The sequence below is a fragment of the Prionailurus bengalensis genome, chromosome A3 (genome assembly GCF_016509475.1).
Source record: "Prionailurus bengalensis isolate Pbe53 chromosome A3, Fcat_Pben_1.1_paternal_pri, whole genome shotgun sequence".
NCBI lineage: Eukaryota > Metazoa > Chordata > Mammalia > Carnivora > Felidae > Prionailurus > Prionailurus bengalensis.
This window is the reverse complement of record NC_057354.1, coordinates 21,239,363-21,258,692: the sequence shown is the minus strand read 5'-3', so window position 1 is coordinate 21,258,692 and position 19,330 is coordinate 21,239,363. Positions and strand designations below refer to the sequence as shown.

Genomic DNA, 19,330 nt, shown 5'->3' with positions numbered 1-19,330 from the left:
TTTAGTATTCTTGTCATATATTTAAATAAAATGCACTTTTTTTTTTTTTTTTTTTGCTGTTACAGGGGCAATGTTAAATATTGTTCAAGATTCAGCACTTTTAGAAGCCATTGGTTGCCAAATGGAGATGGTAAGAAGCATACCACGTGTAATCTGTCAGGAGAATATCAACATCTGATTTTATGTTAATTGCATTCCAAAATGTCTGTCTTTGTGATTTTTAAAGGCATTTGTAAATTCAGCTCATTGATTCTGAAGGATCCTGTTTTAAAATGTGTATTTCGAGGTTTCTTACCTTTTAGTGCTTCCTCAGCCATTAATCAGGTCTTTGAGAGATTCTGCATGAGAGAAATTTCAGATAGATACAGTCTTTATTCCTGGACAGTGTCTACTTGAAGCTCTTGACTTCTTTTGCTGTGCTGGTGAACTGGCTTAAATAATCTAGGAAAAGCCCTCTATTCTATTATTCCTTCTATGCCTAGTAGATCTAATGCTGGCTGGAAACAAGCATGAGTTTATTCTTTTCCATCTTATCAGCTCTTTTTTTTTTTTTTTAAGTTTATTTATTTTGAGAGAGCGAGAGAATGGGCAGGCACATATGAGCGGGGGAGGGGCAGAGAGAGAATCCCAAATGGGCTTTGTGCTGTGACCCTAAAAAACAGTGAGATAGTGACCTGAGCCAAAATCAACAAATGGACACTTAACCGACTGAGCCACCCAGGCGCCCCCATCAGCTCTTTTACACCCAAAGTTTGAAGGTCCCCCAAAGCATCAATGCTTCCAAATTAAAAATGTTTCCCACTGCCCCCCTACTTCTGGCTTCAGGATATGTGATCCTTGTACCTGGAGTAAAGACAGGAGAGTGGAGAAATTAATAGAGTATACTAGAATGAGATAGGTATATGTAAGATGGGTGATCAAATTATTATTAAGGAAATTAGATTCATATCCCAGTAGGTAGCTAAAATAATCAACTGATCTGGATATAATGAATTTTTGTTTATATGGGGGAAATGAGAGAAATCTTTAACAGATACCTTTGTCAGCCCCTGTACGTATGGAAGTACTAACTGTAATATTTCATTGTTTGTGTTCTATGATGTAACTACATTTGAAAGTTACTGTTGTTTATTTGTGTTTTGTTTTTTTTTAAGATTGTATAAATCTTAAAGCGTTCTGAAGTTTTGCTTAGAGGCACTAGGGTGTTTCTTTAAGGACCCAGAGTTATTAGCTCGTGAAATCTAGTGAAGATGGGAAAGGTCCTGAGCTGGCCCTTTGTAAACAGCGGCAAAGAAGACTCCAGAGTGGGCAACCATAATCATCAGACCTTTCATACCCTTCAATAGATGGTGTCTGTGCAAAAACACGATAGTTTTAATCCCTTGTCAGTTTTTATCTGTATCAGTTTGTGCTGCTTAAACGGCTACTTAGCCATTCCATTTTATCAACGTGGCTTTTAATGACTGACCTCTGTTTATACTTGTCAACTTGGGATGTAGACCTCAGATATTTGACTCGTTTTTATTTGACTAGGGTGGTGGAGAAAATCACCTGAAGAGTCATAGTCGCACTAATAGTGGTATTAGTTCAGCAAGTGGTGGAAGCACAGAGCCCACAACTCCTGACAGTGAAAGACCTGCTCAGGCCCTCCTAAGGGATTATGGTAAGCCATGTCTGGTTTTTTGAAATCCAAATTTTATTGAATAACTTTTAATGCCCAGATATGTAAGACAAGCAAAATCTTTTTAAACAAAATTTTAATGTTATGATTTTTTAAGGTATTTAAGTATAATAGACTATTAGTCTAAGAGATTTTTATTATTTTTTAATTTTTATTTTATTTTAGAGAGTGTGAGCAGGGTAGAGGGGCCAAGGGAGGGAGAGAAATTTAAGCAGGCTCCATGCTCAGTGTGGAGCCCGATGTGGAGCTTGATCCCATGACCCTGGGATCATGACCTGAGCTGAAATCAAGAGTCGGATGCTCAACTGCCTGAGCCACCCAGGCGCCTCTAAAAGATTTTTTAAAAGAAAGCAAATCTTTTAAAATTAGCTCTATAGCTTCTAATAGCTAATTTTGGGTAATTTATTAGATTTCATAAATGATTATAGTGGGTTGTCAGGGAAACATTTCTGGATTCTGTACCAAGTGTTGGTAATACAGAGTCAAATAGGATGTGCTGTCCCTCAGCCTCTAATGACAGAGACAGCCAGCACGTCAGTTATTGCAGTGTGATAAGGGGAGTGATGAAATATACATTAGATGGGAACTCACAGGAGAGTGTCTTTGTGTTTAAAAACTATATATCTTACCATAACTGGTTAGATTCTTCAGTCACAAATTTTAAGCAAGAGTAAGGCAGCATTTGCTAGTTGAGCATTCTATTCAATGATATCCTTTACCCTTGGCAGTTACTTTATGGGTTCTGTGAATTTGTGGGTGCCTTTGTGTTTTTATACATAATTATTCATATTGTATTGAATCCGTGAGTGCCAGTCCAACTTGACTGGAATGAAATCTAGATCCTTAGATGTGAATTTAATTTTTTAAACATCTGGAAAATTCATGAGCTTAGGAGTCCAGGCATGTTTTAAGTATCCTCGAGCATGTCACATATATCAGGTCATTGTGAGGTTATTCAACAAATTTAAATACAACATTTATAAAGAAGTTACTTAAAATTGTTATCTTCATTATGTTCATGGATTTAAGTATACTATAGGTGAAAGTTTGTTTTTTATGCTTTCTAAAACACTTTTAAACTAAAGAATTTTCTGAATTATTGTATGTGTTCTAATATAAATGTTGGAAGTGATTATTGTTTGTTTCAGCATTTTGAACTGGTGTTAGTGAGTTCTGCTTGTAATGTTGTAGTTTTTACTAAGAAATCCAGATTTGTGTTAGTGTCGCATGAATGTCTCTCTTTAATGATCATTCCTTTTTCTGTTGTCACTGCCCTCTTTCTGATAGGATCGACAGGTATAATGTCCCTAAAGCTTCCTTTATAATAAAATTCAATTTAGTTTGTCCTAATTTATTATTAGCTAAGTAGTAATTACTTTACATTTTTTTAAAAGTTTTCATTTATTTATTTTGAGAGAGGATGAGAGAGAACAAGTGGGGGAGGGACAGAGAGAAAGGGGGACAGAGGATCCAAAGTGGGCTCTGTGCTGACAGCCGGGAGCCCAATGTGGGGCTTGAACTCGAGAACTGAGAGATCATGACCTGAGCCGAAGTCGGACGCTTAACCGACTGAGCCACCCAGGCGCCCCAGTAGAACTGGAGGCCAAATAAAAAACATGGTGACTTGGTTAATTTCTTTTTTAGAAGTCCTAAAGTGGTCTTAGAGAATTAAATGTTAAAATGTGTTTAGAAAGACATTGCATGTGACTTTTGATAGTTTAAACCCTGAAAATAATTTCAACAGATGCTTTATTCCTAGCATCTGAGGGGATTCTAAAATGTGAATTCTTTTTTCTATAAAATTCCAAGGAAATAATGATAGCCTTTTCACTGTTTTTTTTTTTTTAATGTAACTCTCTATGAGTTTAGAAATTTTAAGATTTACATTATTATAAGAATGATATCGAACTGCCAGATCCCAGTGGATGTCTGTGTAAAAAGTAGCTGAGCTGGGAACTAGAAGCTGCTTTGGTCCAGTGTGTGTGCCCTGTGCACTGTTGTTGAGTCAGGCTTGGTGCTCAGGCCGTTGGGTTGGGGAGTGTAGCCCTGTGCGGGTGCCCATTGTGCTCACTGTGGCTGCTGTGGTCTGTGCCTGGTGGAATGCTGTGCTTCTTGTTACTAATGCTTAGTTGTTTTCCCTCCCTGTGGGATGTGGCATTGGGGTTATATCCTAGCTCTTAATACAGATTCAGCTGCTGGGCTCCTGATCCGCAGCATTCATCTCGTCACCCAAAGACTCAACTCCCAGTGGCGGCAAGACATGAGCATATCACTGGCAGCTCTAGAGCTCCTCTCTGGCCTGGCAAAGGTGAGGGGAACAGTCGTCGTATTTTAGCCTGGCAGCTTTGGACCGTCACTCTTTTTCCCGTATCTCCTGACAGTGGTGGTTATACTCAAACATAGTTTATGTCTAGAGTGTGCAAAAAGGAGCCTTCAAATGAAATTTTACAAAGTGAACTTTATTTGTTTTTAATAAGTTCAAAGAGTGAATTATATTTTTGTTGTTAGTTTACAGGAAACATCTCAGTACTTCCTGTTTATTTGCAAATGATAATAGAATGCCTGTTGATTTTGTATATGCTATATAATACCCTTAAATTTTCAGCGTGACATTTTATGCCATTGTAGGATCATCAGATTTTAATAAGTACGTGGAAAAATGTGCACAAATCTCAAAATATTTATGCTGAGTACAAGAAGCCAGACCCTCTCCCCTCAAAAAAAGAGTACAATACTATATGATTTTATTTGTATAAAACTCTAGAAAATGCAGGCTAACCTGTGGTGACAGAAGGTAGATCAGTAGTAACCTAGGGAAGGGGCATAAAGGAGTGGGAGAAAGGCTTAGCAAGGTGCATGAGGATATTTTGGGGGGTGATTGATATGTCCACTACTTTGATTGTGCTGATAGTTCACAGGTATATACTTTGGCCACAATTTATCAAATTTTTCACTTTCAATATGTGTAGTATCCTCTATGTTAATTGTACCTCTGAGCAGGTACATAGAACTTCGTAGCCCATAGAGCCTCACTGTAGGGTTGGGTTAGGGGCTTCAGAGGCTTCAGAAATGGGCACACGTTCCATTGCCAGCTCTCCTTCTGACATCTGGCAATGATGAAGTTTAGGTTTTAGGCAGTGAAGAAATATGCTAAAATGAAATACTGTTTTAGGGTTTGAAAAATACCTTCTTTATAGAGTATTATGTGATACATCTGAAATATTCTGTTCCTCTGTAGAAATACCTTTTTTTTTAATACCATTTTAAAAAATAAGGCTTTCTATGGTGTATCACAGCGTCAGAAAGGCTGGGCTTCGGCGCAGATACTTTGAAATTGGTACGGTGGTTCCTGGCTAACTGTGTTCCCCGTGTGACTGTGTTCAGGTGAAGGTGATGGTGGACTCTGGAGACCGGAAGCGAGCCATCAGCTCCGTGTGCAGCTACATTGTGTACCAGTGTAGTCGGCCAGCTCCTCTTCACTCCCGGGATCTGCACTCCATGATAGTAGCGGCTTTTCAGTGTCTCTGTGTCTGGCTGACAGAGCACCCTGATATGCTTGATGAAAAGGTTAGTTTACTAGATCTGTTGTTTGTTTGTTTGTTTTTGAGAGAGAGCAGGTGCATGTACACTGCTCGCACATGAGCCAGGGAGGGGGAAAGGGAGAGGGAAAGAAGAGAATCTTAAGCAGGCTCCACACCTAGCACCGAGCCTGACACAGGGCTTGAGCTCATGACATGAGCCAGACACTTAACTGACTGAACCACCCAGGCGCCCCAAGTTTACTAGATCTTAAAACAGGGAGAAGAAACAAAAATGTATGTGGGGAAAATCCCTCTTAAAAGAGAATCTTTAAGGTGGGGGAGATGGGAAAATGGGTGATGGTCATTGAGGAGGGCACTTGTTGGGAGGAGCATTGGGTGTCGTATGTAAATGTCGAACCATGGGAATCTACCCCAAAAACCAAGGGCACACTTTACACACTGTATGTTAGCCGATTTAACAATAAGTTATGTTAAAAAAAAGAATCTTTAAATACAATATTGCATACTTACACCGAATATAGTTGTAATATTTTAGGAGAACACTTGTTCTTTTGAGCACAACTCAGTAATTGTCATCATGCTTATATTTGGTTGCAAATTAACCCATAGAAAAGTTCTTTTTTATTATTATTTTAAAAAATATTTTTTTTAACATTTATTTATTATTGAGAGACAGAGAGAGACAGAGCATGAGCAGGGGAGGGGCAGAGAGAAAGCGAGACCCAGAATGTGAAGCAGGCTCCAGGCTCTGAGCTCTCAGCACAGAACCCAATGCGGGGCTTGAACTCACGAACCACAAGATTATGACCTGAGCTGAAGTCTGATGCTTTAACTGACTGAGCCACCCCAGGCACCCCGAAAAGTTCTTTTGAAAAATGTAGCTTTCACCTCTTTGACCGTGGCTGCAGCAACTTCTTACTTGACATGTCTCCAAAGGCAGGAGAAATAAAAGCAGAAATGAACTATTGGGACCTCATGAAGATAAAAAGTTTCTGCACAGCAAAGGAAACAATCAACAAAACTAAAAGACAACCAGTGGAATGGGAGAAGATATTTGCAAATGACACACCAGATGAGGGGTTAGTATCCAAAATCTGTAAAGACCTTAGCAAACTAAATTTAAAAAAAAAAAAAAAAAAAAAAAAAGAACTTACCAAACTCAACACCTGAAAAACAATAATCCAGTGAAGAAATGGGCAGAAGACATGAATGGACACTTTTCCAAAGAAGACATCCAGATGGCTAACAGACACATGAAAAGGTGCTTAACATAGCTCATCATCAAGGAAATACAAATTAAAACCATTGAGATACCACCTGACATTGGTCAGAATGGCTAAAATTAACAACTCAGGAAACAATAGATGTTGACAAGGATGTGGAGAAAGGGGAACCCTCTTGCACTGTTGGTGGGAATGCAAACTGATGCAGCCACTCTGGAAAACAGTGTGGAAGTTCCTCAAAAAATTAAAAATAGAACTACCCTACAACCCAGCAATAACACTACTAGGAATTTATCCAAAGGATACAGGAGTGCCGATTCGAAGGGGCACATGTACCCCAGTGTTTATAGCAGTGCTATTGACAATAGCCAAAGTATGGAAAGAGCCCAAATATCCATCAACTAATGAATGGATAAAGAAGATGTGGTGTGATGGAATACTACTTGGTGACGAAAAAGAATGAAATCCTGCCATTTGCAACAACGTGGATGGAACTGGAGGGTATTATGCTAAGTGAAATAAGTCAGAGACAGATACAGGTTTTCACTCATGTGGAATTTGAGAAACTTAACAGAAAACCATAGGGGAAGGGAAGGGGAAAAAAAGTTACAAACAGGGAACCAAACCATAAGAGACTCTTAAATACAGAGAACAAACTGAGGGTTGTTGGGGGGGGGAGGGGGACAGGGAAAATGGGTGATGGGCATTGAGGAGGGCACTTGGTGGGGTGAGCATAGGCATTGTATGTAAGTGATGAATCACGGGAATCTACTCCGGAAGCCAAGATTATACTGTATACACTGTATGTTAGTTAACTTGACAATAAATTACAAAATAAATATTAAAAAAAAAAGTTGTAACCTTTCCTCTCTCTGCCCTTACCCCCACTCGCGTGCACATGTACTTTCTCTCTTAAATGAAAATAAAAGGAAAGAAAGTTGGAATCTTGACTAATTTATCTGAAGTATTAAGAATATTATTTTTTGAAAGGATGTGGTAGCCTCAAGATGACCAGTGGGCACTTTGGTCACCCATTGCCAAATTCCGAAGGACAGTTGGTATCCCGGCTGCAAAACTAGAGCATAAATTGCCGTAAAGTTTGCCTGTATATAAAAATTTCATTTCGGGCCCCTAGATGGCTCAGTCAATTAAGTGTCCCAACTCTTGATCTCAGTTCAGGTCTTGATCTCAGGGTCTTGAGTTCAAGCCCTGTGTTGGGCTCTAAGCTGGGCATGAAGCCTGCTTAAAAAAAATTCATTTCACACATGTGTTCCATTTTCAAGTAGGCACAGGTATCTAGGCTGATTTCTCTTGCCATTGTTCCATGTTATATCTTCCTTATAGGGAGACAGGCAGTTATCAAGAATTCATAGTATAAATAAGAGATTATCAGGCTCATTGAATATTTATGGGGAGCTTTATATAGTTCTTAAAATAATACTGTTGATTAAATCTTCACTTTTTTTTTTTTTTTAAACGTTTATTTTTGCAAGAGAGAGTATGAGTGAGGTAGGAGCAGAGAGAGGGGGCAGAGGATCCAAAGCAGGCTCTGTGCTGACAGCAGTAAGCCTGATGCAGGGCTCGAACTCATGAACCATGAGATCATGACCTGAGCTGAAGTCAGACAGATGCTCAACCTACTGAGCCACCCAAATATTAGTGCCCCAAATCTTAGTTGTTTTCATTATGGCTTCTAAAGTTATGATACCAGGAATTGCTTAAAAATGTCAGTAACTGATAAATTTCCCTTTGGATAATCTAATGTACCTTTTTTTAATTAAAAAAATTTTTTTTTAGTGTTTATTAACTTGAGAGAGAGAGACAGACAGGGTCTGAGAGGGCAAGGGACAGATGGAGGGAGACACAGAATCCGAAGCAGGCTCCAGGCTCCGAGCTGTCAGCACAGAGCCCAACGTGGGGCTCGAACCCACAAACCGTGAGATCATGACCTGAGCCGAACACTTAACCTACTGAGCCACCCAGGCATCCCTGGATAATCTAATGTATCTTAAACCACTCTAGGTTTAACTGAATTACTGTTGTGTCTCTTTAACTTGGGCTTTCATAATTTTATTGTCTGTGGTAATTTTATAAGAATTGTGACTGATAAAATAGTATGGAATTTATCATTACTTATTTAATTCTGAACACTCAAATTCAGTTCTTTAAAGAGAAATTGGGGTGGGGGCAAAGTTTATTATTGTGAAATTAATATCCACCTATGAAAGTGAGAAAGAAACTGAAGCCTGTCAGCAAAATACCACCACTATTAGTATTTTGATGTATTTCCCTGTCTTCTCAGGTGTATTACAAAAACTGATCTGCCTTTCCTGCTTCTAGGATTGTCTTAAGGAAGTATTGGAGATTGTGGAACTGGGAATTTCAGGAAGTAAGTCCAAGAACAGTGAGCAAGAGGTCAAGTACAAAGGAGATAAGGAGCCAAACCCCGCATCTATGAGGGTAAAGGATGCTGCGGAAGCCACCCTAACATGGTATGAAAGTGACTGCACAGGGATTGTGCCTAGGAATTAGGATGGGGTTAGCTGTCATCCCTGTTGTTTCTTCTCCTCCCCAGTTGTTCAGCATTAAGCGATGCAACCTCTCAAGATACTTTTTCTCTAGAAAAAAATGGAAAAGAAAAACTTGTCTTGGGGACCTTTTAAAAGAAGCCAGGGACGTGGGGCTGAGAGTTTGGGTCCTTATTTTTCTGGGCTAGTTGGCATTGATCGAAGTCCTACCATGTTAGAGCTAGAAAGGATCTTGGAGAGCCTTACTTATCTCTTCACTTTGGTGTCTGAGTCCCGAGAAGGGATCCGCCTGTGGTCTCCTGCTTCTTCGCTTAGTGGTCTGTACTCTGTTACATTTATAGTATGTATTAGACGTTCATTCAGTCAGGACTTAAGAGCTCCCTCTTATGAACTTATAATAAGATTGTAAAGATAAATCAGATTCAGCCACCATCCTCAAAGAGCTTCTTGTCCAAAAGGGCAGATAAGACATGAACACAATAGCTATAATATTAGGTGGAGAATAAGTGCTGCAAGAGAAGAGGTATAATAACATGCTGGCAGGAGGAAATGAATACTTCCAGATAGAGGGAAATCAAGATGACACTGGACCTGACTTCTACAGGATGGATGAAGAAGTTTCACCAAAGGCTAGATACAGAGTGGTTAAGAAGGCGGCAAGAGATTTCTTTTCTAATCATTTTGGTTGTGAAGGGATAGAGACAGGTCAGAACCTTAGAGAAATAGCAGAAAGAGCTGAGAGAGTTTACATTTGGCTGGTAAGTGAGGACGGTGGAAGAAGGGACGGAAGGCAGTTTAGGCACATTATGGACTGAAGGGAAGAGTTAAGTGGGGAAGATCGGAATCACATACAGATGGAAAGATGGAGCCTATGAAAAGGTAAGTGTGGATGAAGACCCAGAAAACATAATAGAGGGAAGGAGGATGTCCAGTCAGTCTGGGTTGGCTCATCTTGGTCTTCTTAATAAAGTGGTAGGCCTTCGTTAGCCTCTACTTTTGTGATAGTCTAATAAAAGTTTCATTTTTATTTTTAAAAACTTGATGTTTACATTGAGCCGAAATCTCTCCCACTTTAGCTTCGACCCATTGGTGGAAGACTCCTTGCAGATTTGTACGTAGATCAGCCCTTACCAAGATTCCAGAATCTTTTTGGTGATCTGTTCATAACTTGGGGCAGGCACAGTCAAGTTGGATTTATTTCTCTTCTTCACGGGCTTTGGTCATTTAGTACATTTTTAGAAGCACGCATGCTTTATTTTAGTCCTCCTCACTGCACTAACTGGGCTTCCAGTGCACCTCTGGAGGTTTGGCTCTTGGCTAGAAAATCAGAAAAATGGGCATGCAGCTGTTTAAGCACGTACTTACACAGACGGTTGAGTACTAGAAATAATAAAAGTTCAGAGGGAAGACCATATGAGAGGTGGGCTAGACTGAAAAGCTTTATGAAAAAACTGAGCCTTGATGTGTGCCTGAAAGAGTAAGAAGGATATGGAGAGAAAGAAAAGGGGGGAGCATTTCTTACTGGGAACTCTGTATCATACAAAAGTCAGTTTGCTGCAATCCTAGCCTGGGTAGGGCATTCCTAGGAGAGTATGCCGGAGAGCGAGCATTGGATATGTACTCAAAATGAGGAGTGAACCTGGGATGCTTCTGGGCAGCCTAGCCAGTGGTTATCTAGGTGACTCATCTGTTTTATCTGCAGCTGTCCTGTCACTGCTGGCAACTCCACAAATGGTATTTCCAGTTACCAGTCTTGAAGAGTGCCCTGAAGGGTACTGTCATCATGAAACCTGTCCCAAACCAGAGCTCTTCGTTCCCTCAAAATTACTGCTTTATGTCAGTATCACTGCTGGTTTTCGGCTATACAAACACAGACCTTTAGCTTTTTTCCTGATTTATCTCTGCTTTATCTGTCACTCCCCATGTGAAGTCAGTGACTGAGTCCAGTGGACTTTATTTTTGGAAGTATTTCTTCTGTCCCCTCTAACCTCAGCATCCTAGTCTAGACTCTTCTCACTTCTTGCCTAATTTCTATGTTTTTAATCTCACCCTTTCTGTTCATCTTGCATTCCATTTTTGAACTCATCCTTGGGCACTTTTTTTTTTTTGCTGCTCGAGTGGTGGAAAACTGAATAGATCTGTTTCCTGCCATGTTGTCTGAACTCCTTGTTTGATTGTCAAGGCCCTCCTTATCCTGTCCCCACTCACACTGATCTTTCTCAGCACATCCTTTCTGCCATCATAGAACCTGGCAGGCCATTTGTGGCTGTGAACCGGGCATGTTCTTACCTGTCTCTGTGTATTCCCTGGGTTTCAGGACTTCTATCTTTTCCCCTCAGTCACATCCTTCACTGCTCAGTGCTCATATCAAATGTAGCTACCTCCAAGGCACCTTCTTTGGTTATTCTGCTTCTGAATGATGACTCTGTTCTGTGCTTTTGTGCTCAGTCAGACCCGATTGCACAGCACGGAATTCTATACTGTCATGATCGTATCTGGTTATATTTGATACATGCTAGTGTCGTCTCTCCAACTTGGGTAGAGTCCACATTTCCTTCTTTAACACTTCTCACAGTGCTCAGAATAGTAGGCAGTTATGAAGTGTAGACTGGCTAGTTGGGTGTTTTCTCCTTAGTGTACTATACAAATTCAGAATTAGGACTCTTGCAAGTCGTTTTGGCAGCCCCTCTGCTTAAGCAACTCGTAAGGCCTTCCAGGTTATTCGGCCTCTAATTTGGTGATAGTCTAACCCCTAAGGCTCCCGTTTCATTTTTATTTTTAAAAACTCGATGTTTACACTGAGCTGAACTCTCCCACTTTAGCTTCCACCCATTCGTTCTAATTCAAACTTTTGATAGTGGAATCCTCTTTCCAGGCAGTAATGACATCTGAAGGTAATGCTTATGAAGATGGTGATTTGTTTCTGCCAGTACCTTAAGCTGTTTGTCATATGACAGAGATTCAAGTACCTTTATCGTCCTGGTCATTCTTCTCTCAATGGTGTGGGTTTGGGTTTGACTAAGTACCTCTTAAAGGTGGTTTGCTGAGTAAAATATTCTCCGTGAGGGTGGATGATCTTTACACTCTCTAGGATATTGTATTTTCATTAAAATGTACTTGGCGACCGCATTGGGTTTTTGAGAACTTGATAGTTTGCGTCAAGTCAACTAAAAGTGGAGTCTTTCACACGTTTATTTTTTGTCTGCTTTTCTCATCCTGTACTTCCTTGTTTGGGGGTATTTGTATCTATAGAACTTTACATTTAAACCTGAGATCTCTTCACGTAAGATTTACCTCATTATTTGGATCCCAACTTTTCCTCTGCCATATTAACTCTGCAGCTCAACTTTTGGTCAATGAGCCTGTTCTGTGTGTCCTAGTCAAAGACACTGATGAAAACATTGAAAAGAGACTCACAAAGCACATTATCAGAGATTTTCATTCAGGTTGACCGGGATTTTTTAATGTTGTCTGTAGGTTTATCCTGGTACGCTGTCAAATACTCGCATGTCTTGATTTCAGACATAGTTCTCCCCCTTTCCAGTCTGGTCACTGTCAAGAAGAGAAAATGTGGTTAGGCTGGTATGATTTGATCTTAGTAACCTGTTCCTTGCCAGCAGCCCATTTGATAACTGTCTGTGAATCTTGCATGGAACACCACAAACTCCCATGGTCCGTATATTTTGCGACATCTGTCTCTGCCCCATTTTAGAAAAACAAAGTCAAGTTTCCCTGTTTCTAGTCTGCTGGTATTTCACCCGTTTTCGACAATTCCTTAAAGGCTTGAACTCACCATCAGATTCTCCTGGTCTTTGAAATTTTTGGACAGTTCTCCTAAGAGAAGAGAAAATGGATGGAAAACATCTGCTGAGCAATGTTGCCTTCCATTATCAGAGATATTTGGGTTTCGGTACTAGAATGAAAGGGAAAGGGAGAGGCTACTACTCAAGGATCGAGATGACAAAAATGGTGTTGGCGAGTATTCGTTTTCCAAATGAAGTGCATATGAAGGGTCAGGTGATATTAGGACCACAAGGTAAAATTTTTATGTTTTCATTAAAAGAGACTTTCTCTCTGTGCTTCAATTGTTTCATTTTAAAATGGGAATAATGTACTTATCTTATCTGTACTTATCTGTTGTTTTGATAGCTCAATAAAAGAATGTGTGTAAAGAATGTATGTAGACCAGTGCCTCATGGTGAGTGCCATATAGAGGTTATTAATTGAATGGATGCAGAAATCTCTATGGACATAAACATTTCTGAATGTTAAGGCTTGTTAAGTTGAATTCTAATTTGTGAGGCATTTTTTTCTTATACATTCGAATTTAATAATTACAGTAGTTCTTTGAGATGTACTATTAGTGCCTCCAGTCTTACCTGTAAAACGAGGATAATGTCTACTCAGGACCGCACAGTGAGAAGGCAGCAGGCCCTGGTTTCTGGTTACTTAAAGATCACGTGTCATGTCTGAGCCTGAATTTCCTCATCTGAAAAGTGGACGTTTGGTGGGTCTTTGGGTCCTTTTCTAGGTCTAGAATGCTTTGGCTAGCATAACCCTGAAACCTGGAACACAGAACATTTTTTAAATATATCTTTAGGAGCTCCATGATTTGGAAGTATGGTTGTCAGGTTCCCTGGGTAGGAAGCTCTGAGAGAAATTTCCTTGCAAGAATCTTATTGGAAAATGCTTTTAGGATCAGTCCCTAGACGGGGTGAAGGAAGCGGGACTGAGCAGAGGCAAGGACGAATGCGTGCAGGTGCAGCGAAGAGCTCTGGGGCTGGGTTAGCCCTTCAGAGTTCTCTCCGGTTAGGGCCCAGGGGCTGGGGCTTTGGACGCCCACACTGCCCTTGCCCTTTCGCTGGCTGTGGGCTGTCCCAGGACGAAGCTGTGATTCTGGGTGAGCTGGTTCTTGTTGGCTGAGAGCAAGTCCTGGAGAGGGACTCTCACCTGCAAGCTGTGGCCACCATGTCTGCATGGCGGGGCGGGGGGGGGGAATGGATCTTTCAGTCTTGGGAGGCAGGACAGCACACCAAGCCATCTGCCCCAGGGAGTAAATCTGACTTGCAAAGAGGAAGTGTGGCTGTGGTCACTCAAAAGAGCAGAAGGGCACATTGATGCATGAGGTAAACTTAAGATTTTGCTTTGGGGATTAACTGTTATCTTTTGCATTCTCCATAGTATTATGCAGTTGCTCGGCGCATTTCCTTCGCCCAGTGGTCCCGCTTCTCCTTGTAGTCTGGTGAATGAGACCACTTTGATCAAGTACTCCAGGCTGCCAACCATAAATAAACATAGTTTCCGGTACTTTGTCTTGGATAATAGTGTCATCCTGGCAATGCTGGAGCAACCTCTTGGAAATGAACAGAGTAAGTTCCAGCACTTTGGGTCTTCTCCACTGCGAAATCACCGTGTTTTAGCTCCCTGCTAGCAGGCTGCTTCCAGGGTCAGGGACCTGTAGCTATAGGAACAACTGCAGATTCACAGCAACTTCGCATTTGTCAGAGGGTCTTCTAGCTACAGTGGCTGGAAAATAGAGGGTCAGAAAATAGAGTATACATAGTAAATAGACTCTTTTAGAGGCTCTTTTATGTATCTGAAATACTAGAACTAAGTAGTTCTACAAAAAGTTTGTTTTAATGGGGTATTTTCTCTTGTTTACCATGTATAAAAATTACTGTTATTCTTCTTGAACTTTGGTCCTGGTCCCCACTCCACATTGTTCTTTTTCAGTTAATGGTGCCACCCAAACAGACTGGAAATTTGAGGAGTCCTCTTGGCCTGCCCCTTCCTGTTTCTCCCTTACATAATTGGTGTCCAATTGCTCAGTGACTCTTGAATCTTTTTTTTTCTCTGCCTCCCTCCCAATACATCCAAATGTAGGGTCTTATTATTTCTTACTGAGATTATTGCAGTTGCTTCCTACCTGGTCTCATCCCTCTCCTTCCGGTTCTAAAATGTGTTACCCTTCCCTCCATCCTACTTCCTGCCACCATTGTATTCTTCCTCAAATATGGATCTGACCATACCAGTGCCCTCATGAAAACCCTTTGATGATTTTCCACTGATACAACATGCACTGTTTCCCTCCTCAACTTTCTCTCAATTATAAGCTGTCTCAAGGTAGATTACCACTGCAACCCAGGCTACTCAAAGTACGTATATATTTTTTTAAGTTTATTTATTTATTTTGAGAGAGAGAGAGCCAGCAGGAGATGGGGCAGAGATGGAGAGAGAAAGAATCCCAAGCAGGCTCTGCACTGTCAGCACAAAGCCTAACGCAGGGCTCGAACTCACGAACCGTGAGATCGTAACCTGAGCCGAAAGCAAGAGTCGGATGCTTAACCAGCTGACCACCCAGGTGCCCCAAAGTACATTTTTTTCCTGTTGGTAATCAGAATCAGCCAGTATGTAAAGGAAGCATCTTCTCATGCTTATGAGAAAGTGACGGTTATAGAATTTTGGGGCATAGAGAATCCAGGGAATCACCTCATGTTCAATTCCCTGATTTACAGGTGAAGAAACAGAGGCTCGGAGAGGGCCTGTGACTTATTCAAGGTTATTTGAAAAGTACATGGTATGACTAGGACTAGTGTCCAAATTTCCTGAGCCTCATTCTGTCCCTTTATATTGTCCTTATCGCACAGTATAGGATTTTGCCAGTAAAGACTTGTTACCTTTACAGAGGTGAACAGACTCTTACGGTCCCGTGCAAATTCCGTTGAGGCTATATGAGTAGGATCTCATGAATCTATAAAATGAAAGTGAGACATTTCCCTATCATTCAGAGATTTGTGAATACCATCACAAGTTTCCACTGTGTGGTGGTAAGATACAGTGACTTTAATGTCAAATAGATGGGGCCTTTAATCATTGCCCAGTTCCAGAAGTGCCGATTCCAGCTCTTTCCTGCATGCACTTCTTTCTTCTCTATTCCAGACGTAGGGCTTGCTTGACTTTCTTCCCTGGCTTGTGCCTATTATTCATGATTCCTTCAGCCTCCTACTCCCAAGCCAACTGCTAAGGAGTCTAAAATCCCAGTGTCCCCTCTGGGTTTCCTGGCCGGAGGGGTAAGTGTCAGCCCTCTTCGAGATTCTTTAGGACTCTCCTATGTACTCTCATTCCCAGTCATTTCACTGCATTGGAAGTCTACTAAAAATACAAACAATTGGGATTTTATAGATTTACAAGGACATTTTAATAGTTTATTGTAACAGTGTAACAGAAGAAGTGAGAAAGTAAGGTTTGAAAAAGTTTAACTCCACATCAGGACAAAAGGAGGGACTAAGAAGGAGGACCTGGGTCCCTCAGGAAGCCCATCCTGAGTTCTCCCCACCCCCCACCCCCCATTTCCTTCCCCTGAACTTCTGCTGGGATGGGGCAGTGCCTGCCTGTGGCGGACACGAGTGCATAAGGTGTGGGTGAATGCAACATCAGCACTTCAAATACCCATCTGTCTGCACTTAGGTTGTTCTCAATACTGGAAGTTAAGAGTATTGGCTAGTATTTGTTTCCCAAAAATGGATTTATGTGAGGTAATGTTAGTCAACATGTTGGTGAACGTTATTTTATGTATTGTTAAACACGTGGTTCAAAACTACATTATTGGCACACCAAAATTCAGTTTTTCATTTAGAGTAAAGATACACAATTTCCTTTTGAAACAGACTTAAGTTTAAAAAAGAAAGTGGTCGATAGAAAGTAAGATAAGTACTTATAGTTTGAGAATATGGCAGAAACCACAGAGGTGGTACACAAAGGATGAGAGTTTGGGAAACACTGTGCCAGGGCTTTGATTATTAGAGGCTTTATGGTTGATAACAGGTGTATTTTAAGTAGTCGTCATCTGAAATAAAAACTTTTTACACCAATATTTTATTCTAGATGATTTTTTCCCCTCTGTCACTGTGCTGGTCCGGGGAATGTCTGGAAGACTTGCTTGGGCACAACAACTTTGCCTTTTACCCAGAGGAGCAAAAGCAAATCAGAAGGTATCCGTTAGAAGTTACAGGGAAGTGACTAGGAGTGAGCGAGTGTGTGCATGCGAGTGCGCATGTGTGTGTTATGATTTAAAGGTTAAATAACATTCCAACAAATTCATTAATAAAATAAATATTTTCGATCCTAGCCAGGGTCTCAGTCAGTGGTTCATATCAGAATCATCTTAGGAGCCCGTAATTCCCAGATCCACTGAATTACTCTTTAAAGACATCGTCAAAGCAGGTGTATTTTCAGAAAGCTTTCCAGGTGATTCTCACATCCATTTATGATTAAGAACTACTGTTCTGAGCTGTGGCCTCATTTTTTTATGCAGTGTTAAATATAACAAAACTCAGGTACATGCCATAAATGAAAAAAAAATTGGCCAGACTCTTGATCTCTCAGATAATGGGACTTAGTTTCAAATTATTTTTATGTGACTTATTCCTGTATAGTTGGTAATGTGCTCTGTAATTTTTTTAAATATGCTGTGTAATTTAAATCTTATTTGGGGTGGCATAGTTTATTTTATTTGTAACATTTGTAATTCGGTGAGTAGAATTTGCTCATGGGAGAAAGTTGGAAAATTCAGATAGTAAGAAATTGTAAAGCATCTGTACTCCCACTTTCCAGAAGTAGCCACTCTTAATATTTTAGTAGATTTCCTTGCAATCTTTTTTTCCTTTCTGTGCATGATAACATTAAATAGAATTTGAGTCATTTTTGTATACTGTTCTTTTCACTTAGTGCTTTTACTTATGTTACTAAAAATTCTTTAAAACATCACTTCATAAAGTGTCCCCGGTATTTAAGAGAGACAGTCACAAAATTGGAGCACGGGTCTAAAATCATTTAACATCCTAGGTGTCGCTTTTGGATGTGTTGTCACCCTGTGAGGAGCACACCTCTGTTTTCGCTTGGTGCATCATGCAGATCACATTCTGGCAGCGGCACTGTAGGCCACTGGGTCAGCATCCAAGACGGGAGGAAGGAGGAGATCAAGACAGGAACTAAAACTTATAGATGCTTTAATGTGTACCGTATACATTTTTATTTCATCATTACCACAGCCTTATGATGGATGATTTCCACTTTTCAGATGTGAAAACAGAAGCTGCACAGCTAATACACATTTTAATACGTATCACAATTTGGAGGGATTCGGAGCCATTAGGATCTAGATTTGGTGTTCAGTTGAACTCACTGTCTAGAGAGGCCCAGAGGACGTAAACTTACACTTTGTTATATGGGGTGATTTGAGAACTCTTGGGACAGAGGGAAGTTTGAGCCTTGATCCCTGAACTGTCTCATCCATTGGTTTACCACTTATTAAGAGAGAGTCAGGCCTGGGGCAGTTAGAGGTATACAGCCCATTTGTCAGTCAGAAAATCTCAGTTGATGAACATTTTTATCAAAGTGAAAGAGTACACTGGTATGCAAGCTATTTACCGTTAGTGTTAGCAGTGGTATTTGCAGATCCTCACTGAGTGCCAGTGTTAGGTAGTCCTAGCGAAACAGGCATCTAAGAGACCAGGGAAATACACGTCATTACAGATGGCACCAAATGTAATACGCATAACATTATCTGTTTTATTTTAACAGCTTTTTGTACCTGAACCTCGTCCAATTCCTAAAAATGATGTTGGATTTAAATATACCGTCAAACATCGACCATTTCCTGAAGAGGTGGATAAGATTCCTTTTGTGAAAGCAGATCTGAGCATTCCAGATTTGCATGAAATTGTCACTGAAGAAGTAAGATATTGTCAGCTGTTGTTAAGCGAATGACTATAAACATTCTTGAACAACCGCCACGGTCTAGACACTGGTTTTTTTTGGTGTTATTGGAGATGATTCCTAAGATGACCTAGATCTCTGTCATCCAGGTTACCATGTAGTAAGACAGGTGTAGTTTGTGGCCGATTGAAAGGACCTGGACTCTCTTAGGAGTCACCGGGCTGTCTGGGCTGGCCCGTGGTAGGCGTCCACAGGATGGGGCCATGATCAGACTGCGGTGAAGGCTATTGGAGAAGGGAGACCCAATTTAGAGACTTTGATGACAGTCCAGGCAGGGGAGAAGAAGGACTAGCTAGCTGACTGATAGCGGAAGTTGAAGCAGATGGAATGTATGGTGGAGGCAGAGCCAAGCAGTCTTTGACTGATGAGGGAAGGAAAAGAGCTGAAGAACTTAGATTCCAAACCTCAGTGACAAAGGAGATATCAGTGCTATTTACAGAAATATGGATTCGATAGGAAAAGGGCAGGTTTGGGAGGACAGGAAAAAATTTATGTGATTTTAGATTAATTTAGACAATTATATTAAGTAATTGGTATCTTAGGTCAAAGGAAAAGAATTTTAAGAAGTGGGGACAGAAG

General features: G+C 40.6%; 1 protein-coding gene across 7 annotated transcripts in view; it reads left to right on the top strand.

Annotated features, from left to right (window-relative positions):
* Nucleotides 1–19,330, top strand: part of RALGAPB (Ral GTPase activating protein non-catalytic subunit beta) — an 89,002-nt gene that overhangs the window by 43,798 nt on the left and 25,874 nt on the right. For 2 of the 7 annotated variants that reach the window (XM_043602389.1, XM_043602385.1), the window contains 9 exons: nt 66–130; nt 1,534–1,663; nt 2,969–2,977; nt 3,856–3,989; nt 5,066–5,248; nt 8,787–8,938; nt 14,156–14,343; nt 16,859–16,965; nt 18,557–18,709. In XM_043602389.1, the coding sequence (XP_043458324.1) occupies nt 66–130; nt 1,534–1,663; nt 2,969–2,977; nt 3,856–3,989; nt 5,066–5,248; nt 8,787–8,938; nt 14,156–14,343; nt 16,859–16,965; nt 18,557–18,709 (1,121 nt within the window). The remainder of the gene's footprint in view (nt 1–65; nt 131–1,533; nt 1,664–2,968; nt 2,978–3,855; nt 3,990–5,065; nt 5,249–8,786; nt 8,939–14,155; nt 14,344–16,858; nt 16,966–18,556; nt 18,710–19,330) is intronic. The other 5 variants (XM_043602390.1, XM_043602386.1, XM_043602391.1 and 2 more) reach the window with 3 other exon arrangements.